Below are 19,418 nucleotides of genomic sequence, written 5' to 3'. Positions count from 1 at the left end.
TAACGTTAAAACATATATTGTTCTTTCAAAAATATATATAAAACTGAATTTTTAGAATTAAATTTGATTTTAATATATTTAGTGAAAGATTTGATATCTCAGTTTACAAGTATCACGTGTTACAAACAGGCATTTTATTTGCGTGCAGCTGTGAGATGTACAAGTGAAAGGAAACAGGAAAAGGAATAAATTACCTATGATTAATTATTATAATTATAAGTATATCGATATTAAAGATAATATTTTAAATGATAAAAAGTAGAATATATTATTGAAATATTTTAAATTTTATTGTTTTTTTTAATTAAATAAACCCACTAAAATTTGTAGTATTTATTAGAATTAAGCTTATAATTTAATATAAAAAAAAAAACAAAGTATTTTCTTGTTTCGGTTGAATAATTTCTTTACAAAATGGGCAAAAAAAAACCGTTGAAGGGAAAGTTATCGTTATGGACGAATTTATCTAGTGAAATTTCAACGGAAATTTTTTTACAAGTGACCTTGTTACGTGCAGGTGATCATAGCGAATCTGATTAGGTGATTTTTTTTTGAAACACGCGTCAAAAAAAATGGAACACTGTTCAAAGAATGGGACAGATGTTCGGTTAACTTTAACGTTAATATTATTAAGCTTTAAAAAAAAAAAATGGCGTATAATATATATTTGACAAAGATTTGCCAAATAAAATACTATTGTTAAATGATATAAAATAAGTTATACCATTTTTTAAAATTTTAAAGGAATTCTGCTTAACTGGAGACGATATTTAAACTTAGTTTTTATTTTAAAATTAATGAATAAATAAATATATATATCTTGTTTTTACATGTAAAGCTCATAATTATATGACAAGCTTGACAATAAATGAATAGAAAATTATGTTTAACGTGTTATTTATAATAGACTGGTTTCGAATCAAACACGTGGGGACTACTGGCATATTTAATTAATTTAAAACCAGATAAACTACGTTGGCAAGGATAAAACATCGACCTTAAATGTTTAAGAAATGCTTTAGAACGTAACTACTACTTCCGTTAAACAATATATTGTGTAGCCCACATTATAAACAAGCTTATGAAATGTGATTCCTAAATAATACCTTGGAGAATGAACCCACAACAAAAATTCTAAATTAAAATTTTAATATAAAGTTAAATGAGGTTAAATCTTTATAAATTCATCGAACCGGATTGAAGTTTTTTGACATTTATATTTAAAAAATAATAATCCGGTTCGATGAATTAATAAAAGAATTTTCAAATAAAGAGAACTTGTTTCTAAACGTGTTTTCTCTGTCAATATTCTCATTATGTTTATGTGTATCCTTTCAAAGTATAGGATAGGCAGAATATACTAATTCTTAGAAAGTAGATTAGTTTCGAATAAAAGAAAATATTACAATGACTTGCACTAACTTAATAAATGTTCTTCAAAAGGAGCAATTTTATATATTTAGAATACAATCCAAATGTAATATTATTCTTCGGTAAAAGAATAGAATTTAAACAAAAATAACTACATTTTGCATTCATCCATTCATAGTTATAACAATAAATAAATGTAGAATTGTAATGTATAAATAGAATGTAGAGACAAAATACAGTATTTCCATTTAACTGGTATTTGTAAAATATCGAAGCAGGTATTAAGCCGTTTATCTTTTGTAAAACGTTGAATACCAAGAAAATTCTGTATATCTATATTTTAAAAATACTTTTATTTTGATTTTAAGAACATGAATAACATAGAATACTTTTAAAATAGAATATTTATTTAAAAATACTTTTATTTTGATTTTAAGAACATGAATAACATAGAATACTTTTAAAATAGAATATTTATTTTGATTTAAAGTAGAATATTTTGTACAACGTTAATATAGTTAAGAATATGTACATTGAAGCGTGTCTAAACAAAATATTCACGCGAATAAATCTATTAAATTTGCTGTAAGGGCAATAAATACAGCCTGAGTATTATGATGACTATTTTTTGGATGATATAAGAGAAATTTAACGTCTCCGTTGTATCGATCTCCTTCCCAAAAAGTGACAACTTCCGTCATACATGTCAAGAGGATACAGATCAGCGGCTTGTACTTGTACTATTCCATCTTCACCCGAATCCATCCTCCTTACTTGTATGCCTGAAGTGTCGAAATATAAACATAAAAACGTATAAATTATTAATTAATATATTAATCACATTATACACTAACCTCTCGTTACTGTTTCTCTTTGGCTAAGTGACGTACCATACGTGGGTTTCATCTGTTCATTGGGATGTAATCTTGCTTTGATCTCTTGATCACGCGCTTGACGACTCAATTTTCCGTAAATATAAACTTTCCTCAGATATAAACATATCATGATAAGACTAGCAGATAAAAGATTGGCACTAACCACTATGTGATCCCTATATTTTATAGGAAAATATAGAGTGGTTATAGGCCAAGCTATCCAAATGACACCAGAAACGAGACAAGCGCTTAAGATCCAACGTGCTTCACCGAGGTTATCAGTACTCCTCCACGTAACAAAACCAAAAACAATGGTAACGAATAATAATAGAAAAACATATGTATGTGATACGAGCAATTCGTACTCAAATGTCATTACCGGTTCACATTTCCATTTTCCATCAAACACGGTAATTTTAGGAGGCATCAATACTAACCATGATGCCATAAGAATTACTTGAATCGTAACAAGTCCTAAAGCTATTACTAGTAAACCTCCTGATCCAGGTAATCTAGAATTATCTTCCATCATTCCATTACCATGATATCCCATCATTCTCCAAGTATTCATAACTTTTACTAGCATTCCAGCATATATGATCGAATATGAAAAACCCATCACAAATCTTCTTAATCCACAAAGTACTGGTAAGGGTTCAATTATAAATACAAAATTAGAAGCATAAAGTAATAAGAGTCCGACTAAAATTGTATATCCGAGAATAGTAGTGCCAACAGCAACAGGAAAAGCAGCTAAAAAATAGAGAGCACATATTGCGACAAGAACTATACCCAAAGAAGAAAGAGCTATAAATACAATATTGGGAACAGTTTTAATAGATGTCAATAAAGGTTGACGTTCTAAAAATATAATAGAATTTGAAGTAATCGAACTTCCGTTTTTCTTCAAACTGCAACCGGAACAATTACTAATACATCTTCGAAATTGAATTAAGTCTGACAATATGGTAAGATTTCCATTTTTCCAATCACCAACCTATTGAAAAATAACAATAAATTAAGCATTAATTAAATTTTTTTAATTAATTCGTTCAAAAATTCTTTCTTACTTTCTCATAAACGTAATGTCCATTTCCTGCAACTTTCTTCAAAATCATAATGTCATAATTGATGATAGTTTCTAATTCCTTTTGAATATGTCGAGCCAATTTTGAGCGGGCATCAATCACACAGTCGTTTAATTGTTTAATTCCTTGAGATTGGTTACAATTATTTTGAAACAAACGTTTCAAACTACGAGTAATGACGGAAATTGATTGATATATTTGAAAAATATATTTACTTTGTTTAATATTATCACGAATCTTTTCTTTGCCGCTGCATTGTTTTGAATATGTTTTTGATGTTGTACCTGTACTGTTTAAATTGCATTTAAAAATACTTTGCCAGATATCTCGGAACCAATCTTCTGGTATACTTCCTTTTTTAGATGGTGAAAAAGTAGTTAGGAATTTATTAAAGCCAGGTATTTGGGGATTTTCTAGACGAACAGTCATAAAGTTGGCGTTTTTCGGTAAAAGTTCTTCAATCATTTGATTATCTGCCCAACCTTCAGTTTCAATCCAAATCATTTGTCTTAAAATGTTGATTTTTCGAGCTGCCCATATAACATTTCTTGTTAAATAAATATCATCTAGCATTAAGATTACAACTTTAATATTTTGATCACTTAACATCGACTTCATTTGACTAGCAATATCATCACCATTATTTCCTGGATGAAGAATCAGTGAATTTGCAATACACTTCCCTCCAGCTAAATTTTCAAAGTCGGAATAAAGTTTTCGTCCTTTTTGGCTTGCGCTATACATAACATAAATGCCTTCCCATCCGTAATTTAAAATAAGTGATGAAAGTACGGAGGCATGCCCGTGATCATCGGGTAATGTTCTATAAGTCAGATGAGGAGCATCGAAGGATGTAATGAAAGATGTAGGTATGACTATTTGAGGTATTTCCATTGTTTCCAAAACTATAGCTACTTCTTTAGCCAATTCCTCCTCAAAAGTAATAGCTGCAACCACAGATTCAGACATAACACTATTTTCGGATGCATATAAATTGAAAACTTGTTCTTGAGCTCTTTGCTGACGACCACAGGTGTCAAAGACAAGAGATCCAATTCTCTGCCATGATTCCAGATCTTTATTATATTCATTGAGAAAATGTTCCATTCCTATGACTATTTGATAAGACCAATCATTGATATCACCACAACTAAAAAGATTTGGTCCAGGAGAATGAATTGGTAATAGAAATTGTATGATCCAGGAATTTTCAGATGATGTTTCCATAAATTGTTGTCGTTTTGATTTTACGGATATTGTAGAATCTAATTTATTAGCATAAACGGAAGAAACTGCATCAAAGTCTATTGCTCTATCTCCATAATACATTTTTTCTTTGTTCATCATTAATCCACCATTTTCTTTGAATACTCCAACCTAAAATTTAAGTTTATCATAATCAAACACAGCAGTAACTATATAGCATATAAATTATATTTTACTTACATCAACTATACTTAAAGTGCTGCCATTGTATCTTTGAAAATGGACTATCCTGATATTTTGTGTTTTATATACAGAGGTATTTTTCGAAACTGCTTCCAGTTCACAAAAAGTATACAAAATTCCACGAATATTAGCATCAATAGTATTTAAACATGATTTATCAGGTCTTCCGTGACAAATTGTTTTCCTGAAAATAAAGTTGGCAAAAATATAAAAAAACGTATGGTTATTAGAATATATTCAATGTATCAATAATTGATTTATAATATAATTTGTATTTATCAATTATCCATATTATCAGAATGTTTTTAACTGTGTCATATTTCTTGAATGAGATTGATTTTCATATAAACATTAATAGAGATATAATTTTTAAAATGAAACATAAATGCGAAACATTTTCCAAATTCTATAATCCGTTTTATAATGATTATTATTATATAATTAATGATATTAACTTACTTCAGAGCACTCAATCCTCGAGCAAATATAAATACTGATTGAATGATTGCAGGAACTAACGGATCTTGATAAAGTGTATCTTTCACAGATGTTTCTTTTAATCCACTGTAACAAGCGGCTCCTCTACAGTTGTACATTGATGCCCAATATTCTCGAAACCATGGGTTTCTGCTATTGTTAGAAATATCCAGATTTTGAAAATATTTCAAAAATTCTTCTAAAAGCGGTGGTAACCATGTAACGCTCAAAGCCCCATCAGCAGCAGCGTATTTATTTAAAATATCTACATGATTTATTGCTAACCAAATTATATCTCCCTTTTTATAAAATTCTTCTTGAAGCCAATAATCAGCTCGTTTCATCATCAAATCTATATGTTCTTCATTCAATATGAGTATTACAATTCTGGAAATAAATGGTTGTTATAGATTAAAGAATTATTAGATGAAAAATTGCAAATAGAAAAAGTTATTACCTGGAACCATCTCTCGATTTAGCAACTAAACGGTGAATGACATTATCCACATTTGTAGTAGTAGAACTGAGATGAAGTTTATTCTCTGTTGCTATTTTAATATTATTTTTTCCAGCCATTTCTTTAAAATTAATATATAAATCTTCTTCCTTCCACGGATCGTCGCTATACACAATAGAAACGTAATTCCATTCAAAATAATTTAAAATTTCCAGGAGACAACGGGAAAGAATGCTATTTGTTACACCTGTGCGAATAAGATAAGGATAAGTTTCAGGATCTTCATAAGTTGAACTAATTGCATTAGGAGCTACTGTAGGGATAACTAATGACATTGTTACATCAGTAACTGGTTGTATGAGATTAGATGATTGTCCTATCACAAAACCAATCACTTTATTTGATTCAGGAAGGTTGAATCGATCAGGATATTGACTAAATATATTTGCCACATCACGTGATGTCTTTTCACGACTTCCACATGTATCCATAATTATACTGCCAAGTTTGATATCAGATAATAATTCTTTATTATTATTAACTTGATCCAAAGCCCAAAGAAATGCTTCTACTTGTTGCACATTAGTTAACTTTCCGCATTCTAAAGGATTTTTTGAAGATTCGTGGACAGTAAGACTAGCTGCTATGTATACATCAGCATTACTTTCTGTAACAACATAATCGGATCGTTTTCCTGGACATAAAGAACATTGAGAAATACATTCTGAAATCACAGTTTTTTCTTGATCAATTACCATTCCTGCAAGACTCTTCAATCCATTTTGATATACACCTACCTAAACACAAATATATAAAGTTCATCAGTATTTTTTGTTTGAATTTATTAAAATTAAAAAAATAATAATTTACTTACTTTTTGAAAATATGGCCAGTTTGATTTCATTCTTTGTATTTTATATATTTCTATCGGTAGGTCTCCTGATCCATCGCCTTTGAATCCAAAAACGTCATGAGGATCGTCGATTCTAGTAGTTTGCCTCCGAATGTATAAATTTAATAGTTGTCGAAGTTGACGGTGTTGTAAAAGTGTTGGACATAAACCACGTTCAGTTCTACACGCTTCTGATCTTAAAAGTGCTAAGCCTGAAGTTAAAGAAGAAATTGCTCGAATCACATTTACAACAGTATTCTTAGGTTTATTGCAACCAAAGTTTGAACAATTCTTCAAATTCCAATAGTCACGTAGCCATGGATTTTTGCTGTTTTCCGGTGTTAAATGTTCGAAATATGACGAAAACTGTTCAATATTACTTTCCTTAACTCGAAAAATAAAACTTCTATCGGATAGCATTTTCTCGTATTTTACTAACATATTATTTTGTGACTGCTCAGTCCAAGAACCTGCACCAATCCAAACAAATTCTGTCGAATTTTCAGCTAAGTCAAATATAATTTTTGCCGAAGAACTACTCGTCCATAAAATTACGACTTGTGCACCTTGTAGATGAGCTTTTTGCAATTTAATTTGTAAATCAACGTCTCCAACTTTATATTCTAAAGCAAAACAAATTCCATTTCGATTACTCTCATCTTTAAAAGCTATAAAACTTTTCGAATGCTCTTCGTCATAAATAACAATTATGTAATTCCAACCAAGATGATGAAAAACTTCGGCTACAGCTCTTGCCATTGATGTTACATCTAGAGTTATCTAATTAAAATAAAAGTTATAAAGTAATTAATGATAATAAGTTAAGTAAAAATGCATTATATTTTTGAATTCCAAAGAATTTTTACATAGAAACTATTTCATATTTTTATATAATACAGTTAGCCTATTACATTTCGAGTTAATCTAAGTGTGTGTAAACTAAAAATCCGAAATATGAAAATGTATTTATTCTGGAAGTTGGGGATTACAAAATGAGCAATGCATTCAAAATAAATTAAGAGAAAAAACAAACATATTTTAGCAGTCTATCAGTTTAACAAAATCGAATCTAGTCCATGGTTTGCAGCCTCTCGAACTTTTGTTTTCACACGTTTCAAAAGATTCCTGAAGTTTTCAGTGGTAAATTAATGGACCTTGTGCTAAATTCTTTTGAGAAGTTCTACGGTGAAATTAGCCTCTCATGCCACATTGTACGCTTTCTGCTTTAACTAGTACCAGAACTGTTCGATTGGTCTCAGTGGGGGAATATTAGGCACATTGTTTTCTTGAGGAATGTACAGTATCCCATATTGATTAAAGGCGTCAATTGTGTCTTTAGCATAGTTGAACGTTGCAAATCTGGGAAAAAACGTAATTTCTATTCGGATAATTCTTTTTTAAGAATAACATTAGTCTCTCCTTGTCCAATCCGTATTATGAGCTTCCGTGTTAATGAAAAGTTTAGACGGCGAGATAAAGGTTCGAGACTACCTTCTACGGTTTATAGCTACCCACACCAAAACTTTTGTCAGAAACTTTGCGTAATGTTTGAACTTCGATTCTAGAATAACCTCCTTTTTTTAGAGTAAAAACTTTTATTTCTTGCATATTCAGAGCCATCCGGTATAAAATAAGACCGGTTGTCCATAACCACATTCAGGTTGCTTTTGGGCCAAAAATTCCCTTTGTCGTTGAAGTAACCTTATTTGATTTTCAAATTGCTCTACGACGTATTTGAGTGCAAAAATACTTTTCCTAATAAGGATATTCCTTTTCTCTAATATCCCACGCACAAAGATGTGTGGGATATTTTGAACTTTTGACCGAAGTCACCCAATTTACGGAGAGTTTCTCCGTAAATTGGCCCACCTTACCAACAGCGACATTTGTTAGCTGCTTATGCTTCGTTTCAGTCATTTCCACTCCCCTTTATTCAGTTCCTTTAGCTCTAAATAATGTTTTCTTCTCTTCCATTTTCTTAATTATAACACACATCGTATTATTTGGAATGCCCACATATTTAAATATTCTATAGTGAAAAGTTTACCTTTCATCAAATTTCCGGTATAAAAATTTCCAATAATTTTTTCCATCTTCTTTTAGATCTGTTTTTAGAAATTGAAGATCAAACGATTTTTAAAGAATGAATATTAGGAGTCGAATAAGTAACTCATATGCAACAAAAAATTGCACGTTCAATGTGTTTTCGTGAATGCATGCACAGAAAGCAAAAATGAAATAAATTATTCCGAATTTTTAGTTTATACGCTTATACAAAATATATTTATTAACATTAATTAATAAAAAATTAATAGCCAAAAAATAAATTTTCTAATATTAAAATAATTTTGAATTTTTTATTGTTAAATTCATTCATCTTAAAACATGGATATAAATCTGAAAAATAATAACGAAAAATGGGAATAACATTCTTGTTTGTCAGTTTAAAAAAAAAAACTGAATCCTAAATGCAAATACAAGTTTTTCATGTAATAATAAACTTGAATCTTTCAATATCATCATTAATAAAATGCTGAGAATCAAGGTTAATTGCAACCTTCTCTATAATCTTCTTAACGTTGTCTATATACTATTGTATTATTAAACAGTTAACGTTATCTAAAATAAAATTTATTTAATTTTAAAACTTAAAAAAGAAAAAACTAGTCTCGAATTTTATTTATGCTGAATATTATTTACTAACAAATGGACCTTAAATGTTTAAGAAATGCTTTAGAACGTAACTACTACTTCCGTTAAACAATATATTGTGTAGCCCACATTATAAACAAGCTTATGAAATGTGATTCCTAAATAATACCTTGGAGAATGAACCCACAACAAAAATTCTAAATTAAAATTTTAATATAAAGTTAAATGAGGTTAAATCTTTATAAATTCATCGAACCGGATTGAAGTTTTTTGACATTTATATTTAAAAAATAATAATCCGGTTCGATGAATTAATAAAAGAATTTTCAAATAAAGAGAACTTGTTTCTAAACGTGTTTTCTCTGTCAATATTCTCATTATGTTTATGTGTATCCTTTCAAAGTATAGGATAGGCAGAATATACTAATTCTTAGAAAGTAGATTAGTTTCGAATAAAAGAAAATATTACAATGACTTGCACTAACTTAATAAATGTTCTTCAAAAGGAGCAATTTTATATATTTAGAATACAATCCAAATGTAATATTATTCTTCGGTAAAAGAATAGAATTTAAACAAAAATAACTACATTTTGCATTCATCCATTCATAGTTATAACAATAAATAAATGTAGAATTGTAATGTATAAATAGAATGTAGAGACAAAATACAGTATTTCCATTTAACTGGTATTTGTAAAATATCGAAGCAGGTATTAAGCCGTTTATCTTTTGTAAAACGTTGAATACCAAGAAAATTCTGTATATCTATATTTTAAAAATACTTTTATTTTGATTTTAAGAACATGAATAACATAGAATANCACGTGAATAAGTTGAAGTTACATCCTTCTAACAGGAAAAGTAACTTTCGTTATCATGGAATTATAACAAAACCTGCCAATTCAATATAAATGGAAAAAAAATATTATATGGAATTGAACGAAAATGAAAATTTGCTTGATAATTCAACTACGCTTGTTGGAGAACAATAAAAACACTACACTGAACCAATAAAACACCAATAAAACTCAACTGCCTAACCTATAACCAAAGTCTCCTTTTAATTTGTTTTTAAAAAAAAGCGCTTGACAAATTTGCCCCGCATGCCGAAGTATCCCCGGTCTCCCCTATAATACACAGAATTATTAAAATATTTTAATACAATTTAAAAATAATATAGGCTATATATTTGAATTACTTTTAAATCCCATTATAGTATTTTAATAAAACAACAAGCAATTATTTATTACGACATCATCACAATGCCGGACTGCAATTTTTAATCATATTTTTAATTTATTTAATTGATAATATATGCTCTCCATCAAATTAGTACAGTTGTATTTTGCCCCTGTACATCATACTTTTCCTGTTAGCAAATAGAGTCGTGCCTATCATACTAAATAATATATAGAATGCGGTGTATTTATCGTGTATAGTACTTGTTTCTACTTTTAATTTTTGTAATATGATTTAAAATAAAAATACATTAGGATAGGGACAATTTGCTATTCCATATAAATCGATGCCCATATTAAAAACAAAATTTTATAAAATAAATTTACAATTCAGAAATGTTGACAACATAATGCTTTTGATATTTCACACATAAAAACTTTTTTACAAAATATACAGCTTTCAATCCTAAAAAAATTGAGAATTACCGTCATACAGACATACAATTAAATAATAACAGATTTATTTTATTTGTTTTTCATTAAAAGTATGATTTATAAATATCTTTACTAAAATTCAGAAGATAATCGTAAAAAAGGAAATTATAACAATATCAAAAATTATACATTTCTATTATTAATTTAGCAGAGGATTTTTTCGAATATGGTAGTATATTTACATAGGATAATTTCAAACTTTCAGCAATAAAATTAAAATTGAATAAATAACTAAAAAAACGATAATGTCAAATTTACTTAATTTATTTATTCACCTCCCACAATTATCGAGTAAAAAAATTAATTCTGAACAATTTTGTTTATCATTAAATCTAGTTGTGATGAATAATATGTATATGATAAATCTGTACAAATATCAATATTTATATAAATACAGTATGGTCTTGTTTTATGCGAGGTTGCGTATCATCAGGTATCACTTAAAACGAAATTCCGCGTAAATTTATACTCCACCCCAAATAATCTCACGTAATTGCCTAGACGGTGTGCCAAGCATGGCACGCCAGACTTTTTCCGGCACGCATACCTTAAAAAGTAAATATCCAATATTTTCGCTGAATTTTATATTTTATTTTAATAGATTACAGTTTTATTGAGAATAGCGATGCTAAATAAAACTATAATAAAGAAACAACACTATCAACTGGTTTAGTAATAATGAGTAATAAGAAAATAAAACAAAGATCCTATTTTCAAGACATCTATCTCTGCAATATACTGAATTAGAAGCAAAGTTGCCAATTTAGTGGAAAACCGCTAGCTTTTCTGTAGCATCGTTTAGTCTCTAGACCAAATAATAATATGCTCCCAAAACTTTTGTTTGATACGTGATAAAATTTAGCATCACAAATTTGGGAATTTTGGTAACTACACTTAAAATAGTTGCCCAACCCTGGCCTGGACACTTATGCAACCAGTTAAAATTAAGAGAATAATATTAAAATATGTTTAAAACGTTTTATTTATGTTGTTACTATAATGAATAATATCTTAGTCAAATGTTCTGGATGTGCAAAATAAAATTTTATTATACAATATTCAATTGAGAAAAGACATGCAAAACCATTTAAAAAATACGTATGTTTACTCCAGAAAGTAACAATCAGTAGCTTTAGTAACTATGCATCACACAGTGATGCCATTTCACATTATTATTTTAGTTGTTATTAATGCGCTTAGTCCATTCGTGCAGTGCATATTTTGTATACCTGCATAAATTGTGTATCATGAGATCCAACTCACTAGAAATTTTAAAATAAATACAAGTCTTTTTATACTTTTTCAGAATTAAGTCATATTTTTTCCCTGTTAATACAAAAAAGACAGAGTAATAGTTTCTTACAGATACTTTTACTTCTGTTTTGTGTTTTATAGTCAATTTATAGTCAATACATGTATTGACATATAAACATAATTATATTATATACATTTTATATAATACAAATATAGTATATATTCTTTTCCTAAGGGCTATTATTTCCTTTATTTTGTTTATATTATTTAATTATAATACTAGAATATCAATTACTATTACATAAAAAGGATGCCTAGTCTGGGTTTATCACTCCAAAAAATATACATATAAATACTATATAAAGATATAAATATAGCTTTTACACGTATCATTTGTTCAATCATTTTTTTTAATTTCAGTATAAATTCTCACATCCTTTATTATTTAACGTTAACATAGTTTATTATAATTCATTCAATACTTTATATTTTTATTTTTATAATTATCAATTTTCTAGCATAACATTCTATTATAGTTTTAAGTTTTATGAATAAATTATTTTTGTGAAATTAAGTCTCTTTGTTAAATCATAATGATATTTAAAATATTCTTCCGTCGCAATGATTACTAAATTTTAATTTCACTTAAAAATTATAATGCAGACATTTCCTTTTAAATTTGCATGTGTTAAATCATTAGGACATCAAGGCAATGATGATAACAAGTGGGAAATCTCATTAGAAATGAGAATTCTGTAGCGAAAAAACGAAATTTTTGTTCTAATTTTAATTTCATGGGAAACTTTAACAGAAAGAAGTTTATCTAATTAACTTAACACTAAAATTACAGTGAGCAGGTTTTTTCCCGAATGAACAGAAAAATCTCATGGAGGAGACTTTTAAAATATTGAGATTAAAATTTAAATAAAATCGTGCGAGTCTAATTTTTTTCAAAAGCTTTGTATGTAACACAAACTATATTAACCAGTATATTGATAAACAATTTATTATTTATTTATTAATATTGGAAATTTTGGACAACAGATGTGTAATTTTGCAATTAAATTAGCTAGCATTTCTACTTCCTTAATCTATTTCTGCATCATTTGTAATGACGAAAAAATAATAAAAAGTGACAGAACAATATCTGCTCTACTTTAAATTTCAGTTCAGTACAGTTAATTATATATTTCATTAGAAGCAAATATAGCAAAATTTAAGATATAAAATCATGTAATGAAAACCAAAGAAAAACGGGCTTTTTCTGTGTTCATTTCTTTTACTAGTATTGATGTTTAAATAAGATATCTTTTTGCTGAAGAATAAACGTACAAATGAAATATTTATTACAGTATATATACTTTATATATACAATTTAATGTCTTTATTATTTTTTATTCTTTTATTTTTTAGTTCTTAATACAGGCGTTGTCACAAGGACAAAAATTGCCGCCTCCAATACAGCAGAAATAAACGGCAAAACCCATTAAAAATAAGATTGAAAATTTAATTTCAAATTAAAATTAAAAGTATTTTTTTCATTTAATTTTCATGAAGCATTTTCACCTAATACAATGCGAGTATCTAGTTCAAACATTTTCTTAATGTACTGTGTTAATGGTCATTGAATATTGTGCAAACGAAATCTTACTATATAGTATCATGTTATAGAATGTTGCTGCTTAGTTATAACAATTGTTGATTGTCAAATTAGTATTTGCAAATTTCTCCTCCTGCAAGCATAACTGAATTTATAATCGTGCTTATATTACATTATACTGAATATTATAAATGATAATGCAGGTTGAACGATAACATTTCATTAATATTTAAGAAATATTTATAAATATATAAGACAAACTATCAATATTACATTAATATTACTTCTACATCTTTTAATGTAAATATTATATAAATATATTATCATTATTAATTATACTGTAATTAATTTTTGTATATATAACAATTACAGTATTTTCTGTTTATATAACAATTTTGAAAGAGTTAATTTTTAAATTAAAACATGAAAAATATAACAAAATATTCAATTATAACTTTATATACATCTTATGTAGGTGGTAAACATTGATAATTCCGTGATACTGGTAACTTCGTGATACTTTTAAAATTCATCTACATCAAATAAGTAATGTAAGATGAGATTTAAAATTTTGCTCGCAGATAGAGTGGAATATATTAAATTCGAAAATTTTGTCCGTTTAAGTAAACTATCATTTTATAAATGCTTGCAAAAAGATTTCTATTTTAAGAAGAAAAATATTAGGTATATATAGGGTAAACATTGGTAAATTTGTTATAAAATTAATTAAAGAATAATTAATTTTATAACGAATTTACCAATGTTTACCCTATATATTATGTGTTTATAAATGTACACACAGTATGTATAAATATAAATATCTTATAAATTTACTGTACAGTACATATAATGTTTGAATATTTCGTTTTTTCTTATTTTATTTTTCTGTTTTCAGTTGATAAATTTTGTTTCAAAAATTTTATGCTGTAATTATTTTATAACATAACATCATTAATTGTTCTCATTTAATTATAAAACCTTAATGAACAATAATTGTGTCAACAACGTAAAATTTCACTAACCATTTATTTCTAAACAAATTATGAAACACTTATCATTAAACTATTTCTTAAGTAACATGTTTCTACCAATTATTTTAATAAAAGAAAAACTGTTTTGTCAAAATTTAAAAAATAACCTGATTTTTTAAGTAGATTTATTATAAATTCAGTAATTAATTAACATTAATCTGATTATAAATTAGATAATAGTTAGAGTTTAAATCCAATAAAATAATAATAAATTATTAAAAACTTTTAATTATATTTCATTTGCAAAACCATGAAAAATAATTCGTTTATTTCTCATAACTCATTATAGACTAAATATGCTACCATGCAAGTTAATTTCTTTAAAAAATACTGAATATAATAAGAACATAATTAGTTAATAATATTATTCAATGAATGATATCAAATGACAATAAAAGATTCTGAAATAAAAATTAATTATTCTGAAAAACTTAGTCTTTAATATAAACATATTTATTGTATATACATATACATAAATTACAGAATTATGTATAAGCTATTGAAATATTTTTCACGCAAAATTTAATTCTGTCTTGATGTTAACTTAGAATAGAGCTATCACATTTCGTGGAAATTATCATTTAATAATGTTAAAATTGAAAAAATATTGCTTATCTTTTAACAGATTTTGATATTTTCACTAATATTTTAGCTGATTCTAGTATTTCGAGTTTCGGAGTTATTTTCAAATCAGGTTTTTCTAGTTGTTTAACTTTTCGTAAATTTTCGTATTCTGAAATCCTGTTTTATACATTTCTTGTTACGATTTTTTAATTTGTTTTCTTTCTTTTTATCTACAATAATTTATTTGTCAGTTATTTTGTATCGACACTTGTTCTTTATCATTTAAAAAATGCTTGTTAAAATATAATTATAATCTAATTTAGTCAAATGTTACAAAATTATAAATAGTATAGTCCAAAAGTTAGATAACCGAGATAATGAAGCTTCTAAATCAAGAATGCAGCTATTTCAAACTAATTCTTAAAACAATGCTTAAAATATATCTCAGTTAACTGACTTCCTGACCATCCTGTGTGCACTATAAATTAATCTTGGAGTTATCAAAGTATTTTTATCGTCAAACAGATTAACTTCTTTCTCGATAATTTAAAAAAAAATAAAAATTTTTCAAAATGGAAAATATTTAATATTTTAATAAATTTTCAAGCTGAAGCATATTTTCATATATCCATAAAAATAAAGAATAAAGTTTATTAAAAAATTATGTTTATATTCATTTCAGTATTCAGTAATTTTTTTAAGTTTCTTTATCGTTCTATTATATTTCACTTTATAACTTATTTTATTAGGTTGGTTCAAAGAAATTATTTTTTCCCAGAGGAAGTTAAATGTAACAATAGGTTATATATTATGCTACACTTCAGTCATTAGTTGAAGAATAATATAAAAAAATTCATTAAAATACATCAATTTGTAACGCTCAACTTGAAACTGAAATCGTAAATTTCAGTTTATTTATTATAAAAGTAATTGTATTTTCAAAAAATAGCTTTTGAAAATAAAGGAAATTTCTTTTATTACATTATTATTGAATATCAGTCAAATACATCATTTTATTTAAGAAGATAGATATATTATTTAAAAACTATATTTTATATAAAAACGAATAATTAAAAATTTTTAAAATTATTCATTTCTTATTTTATCAGAATTGTTTTGTATTAAAAGTATGATAAATCTGCATTAATGAATATATGAAAATAATTTCCCGAGAATTATTAACCCATTAATTTTTACTAATAAATCATTTCAAGATGACCATTATAATTATTGATATATGTGTTTCAAATCATCCAACTGACAATAATTTTATGTTTTAGATCTAAAAATTATAATTTTCGGAAACTTTTGAAAATATGAAAAATAAAATAAAAACATTAACATTCTGTAAATGTAGGAATGTGAGAATTTTAATTTAAAAACAGCACAGCATAAAATATTTTATCCTGTTGAGTGTATTCATTTGTTTTTTCCAAATGTTATTAAATTTTATAAATTTCTTCAATCATACATTTTCAATCCTCTGAAAATGTTTCATGAAAAATTAATTGAAATTTTAAATGATATACAGAGAACAAATGAAATATTATGTTACTAAAATATTTTCTTAGTTGATTAATTAATTGATTTATTGTATTAAAAATTGTAATGTGTTAATCAAATTTTATATTCAAAACATAAATTTAAATTTAAAATATTTGATTGAGTTTGATCGCATTTTCGCATTACAGAATAATATAAACTAACTCAAGGTAAATATAAATATTTATTTTTATAAAATTAAATTATCATTAAATTATTAGTTTGTCGGCAAAATTGACCAGTCACCATTTTCCTATATTGTATACTTGTATAGAATACAACATATGAAAAGCATGATAACTGGTCAATTTTGACTCATAGTTTTCTTCCATTTCTCAACGTCTTGACACACAAGAACCCTAAAAATCTAAAAAAAAAAAAAACTTATGGAATTTGTATATGTAGGAGAACAACTTATATATGTGTATGTGGTAGGGTGTATATTTCGTATTATATCTCAGGACTGGATCTGTCAAATATTTTGAAACTTGGCAGGATTATTTCTATATATGGGTATTGATTCTATTAAATTTTGATAATTAAAAGTCAAGAGGATGGGAAGATAGACGAAGTCATGTTTCATCTTGAGTAAAATCAGACTTAATAAAAATTTTACTCGTTATTCACATTTACAATTCATCTACAATTTTGAGGATCTCTATTCTCAAAATTAAGCCTTTTGCCATTTTATAATAATTAATAATATAAAAATGATTTTTTAAATAAAATCTCATAACAGATAGCTCCACATACAATTTTAACATTGTGCTAATGTGTCTTAGTGTTTTTTAAGTTTAAATATTTTTTTAAAATAAAGATATTTCTTACAATTTAATTAAATTGCTCCTCTTAAGTTTTGTTATTGTTTAAATTTTATATCCTAATATAATTGAAAATTATTTAATTTTCCAATGGTGCCTTTAACATTCTTGTTCGAGTGCCATGAAAGTCGAGTAAGAGCCCTTGCAAGTTTTTTATTTTTAATTTAATATTGTTTCTATTTCTTAATTTTTAAATTTTTTAATTTATTAAAAATTAAATTTATTTGTTCTAGAAATAATATGTATAATGTGAAAATCTTACTTGAAGGTCATAAACATCTCTCTTTTCACCTCTTGCATCTGGAGTAACAGAAGTGATATTGAGTGATGATAAAACCATTGAGGCAGCTTCTAATTCTTTTGTTTCTCCTATGGAGATAACTCCGATTACAGATTCCAATTTGACTTTAGCATTGACATCTGTTTTATCAGATAAGTAGGTAACCAATTGATGAGTTAATCGAAGAGGAGAAGAACAAGTATCTATCACTACCACTCCAAGGTCTATTCCTGGAAGATACGTGATATTAGAGTTGATCAGATTAATACTCCAAAGAACTGCTTCTAATTCTTCCACGGTTTCCGGTTTAATATTAGTACTACAATCCAATGCGTTACTTCCCGGTTGATGAAGTGGTAACAACACAGCAATAAAGATATCTTCAGCTTCACCCAAAGTAAGAATATTAGTAATTTCAGGATCAGTTGACTCATCAATTCTTGACTGACGATTCCTAAAGAAACAAACTCAAATTTTATACTAATAATTGATATAGTATATATTAATTATAAAATTTTCTTATTTATTGATATAATTGAAATGGAAAATGTAAATATTATTTCAAAACACGTAATTTTTTTTATCAATTTTAAATTAAATAAACTTGAGTGAATTTTATTAACATTTCTTTGTAGAGTTAGTTGGAAAATAAGAAGAATAACTAATTTTTTTTATAGGTTACTTTTAAAAATAGAATTCTATCAAAACAAAGTTGGTTTAAACAAACATATTAACTCAACTATATCTTAAAATCTGATATTTAATAACAACGTAAAAACAAATAAATTCTCTTAAAGTATAGGGGAGACCGGGGCAACTTCGGCACACGGGGCAAGTTTGTCAAGCGCTTTTTTTTAAAAACAAATTAAAAGGAGACTTTGGTTATAGGTTAGGCAGTTGAGTTTTATTGGTGGCTTGTTGAGTGTAGTGTTTTTATTGTTCTCCAACAAGCGTAGTTGAATTATCAAGCAAATTTTCATTTTCGTTCAATTCCATATAATATTTTTTTTCCATTTATATTGAATTGGCAGGTTTTGTTATAATTCCATGATAACGAAAGTTACTTTTCCTGTTAGAAGGATGTAACTTCAACTTATTCACGTGGCCAGATCGTGGCTTGGCATTCTGTTCTCAGGGTTGTACTTAATGTTTCGAAATCATGACTAGCGGGGTAAGATCGGCAACATAAAGCCACATTAGAAGCAAAGGATAAAAATCAAACAGATGATAAATGAAAACATGTTTGCATTTGTTATTCATGTATATATGTCTTTGAACTTGCATTTCGTTGTAATAATATTAAATGGGTGTTGGATTTGTATTTCTTTGTTTTAATAGTGAATTCCAACTTATACATTGTTAATAACATAATTTTATATACGTGCCTATC

General features: G+C 26.7%; 1 protein-coding gene across 1 annotated transcript in view; it reads right to left on the bottom strand.

Moving 5' to 3' along the window:
- Positions 1 to 1,884: 1,884 nt before the first annotated feature.
- The window catches only part of LOC111613937, a 37,414-nt gene continuing 19,880 nt past the window's right edge, over positions 1,885 to 19,418 (bottom strand). The window contains exons 13-20 of the mRNA XM_023355286.1: positions 18,011 to 18,482; positions 6,592 to 7,389; positions 5,718 to 6,514; positions 5,243 to 5,647; positions 4,781 to 4,967; positions 3,317 to 4,711; positions 2,226 to 3,243; positions 1,885 to 2,153 (exon numbers count right to left, since the gene is read on the bottom strand). Of these exons, the coding sequence (XP_023211054.1) occupies positions 2,020 to 2,153; positions 2,226 to 3,243; positions 3,317 to 4,711; positions 4,781 to 4,967; positions 5,243 to 5,647; positions 5,718 to 6,514; positions 6,592 to 7,389; positions 18,011 to 18,482 (5,206 nt within the window). The 3' untranslated portion in view covers positions 1,885 to 2,019. The remainder of the gene's footprint in view (positions 2,154 to 2,225; positions 3,244 to 3,316; positions 4,712 to 4,780; positions 4,968 to 5,242; positions 5,648 to 5,717; positions 6,515 to 6,591; positions 7,390 to 18,010; positions 18,483 to 19,418) is intronic.

Source organism: Centruroides sculpturatus, unplaced genomic scaffold (assembly GCF_000671375.1).
Source record: "Centruroides sculpturatus isolate CEXI.00-Female unplaced genomic scaffold, Cexi_2.0 scaffold1086, whole genome shotgun sequence".
In the NCBI taxonomy this organism is placed as follows: Eukaryota; Metazoa; Arthropoda; class Arachnida; order Scorpiones; family Buthidae; genus Centruroides; species Centruroides sculpturatus.
The sequence above is the reverse complement of the archived record's forward strand: the minus strand, read 5'-3'. Positions and strand labels throughout refer to the sequence as shown.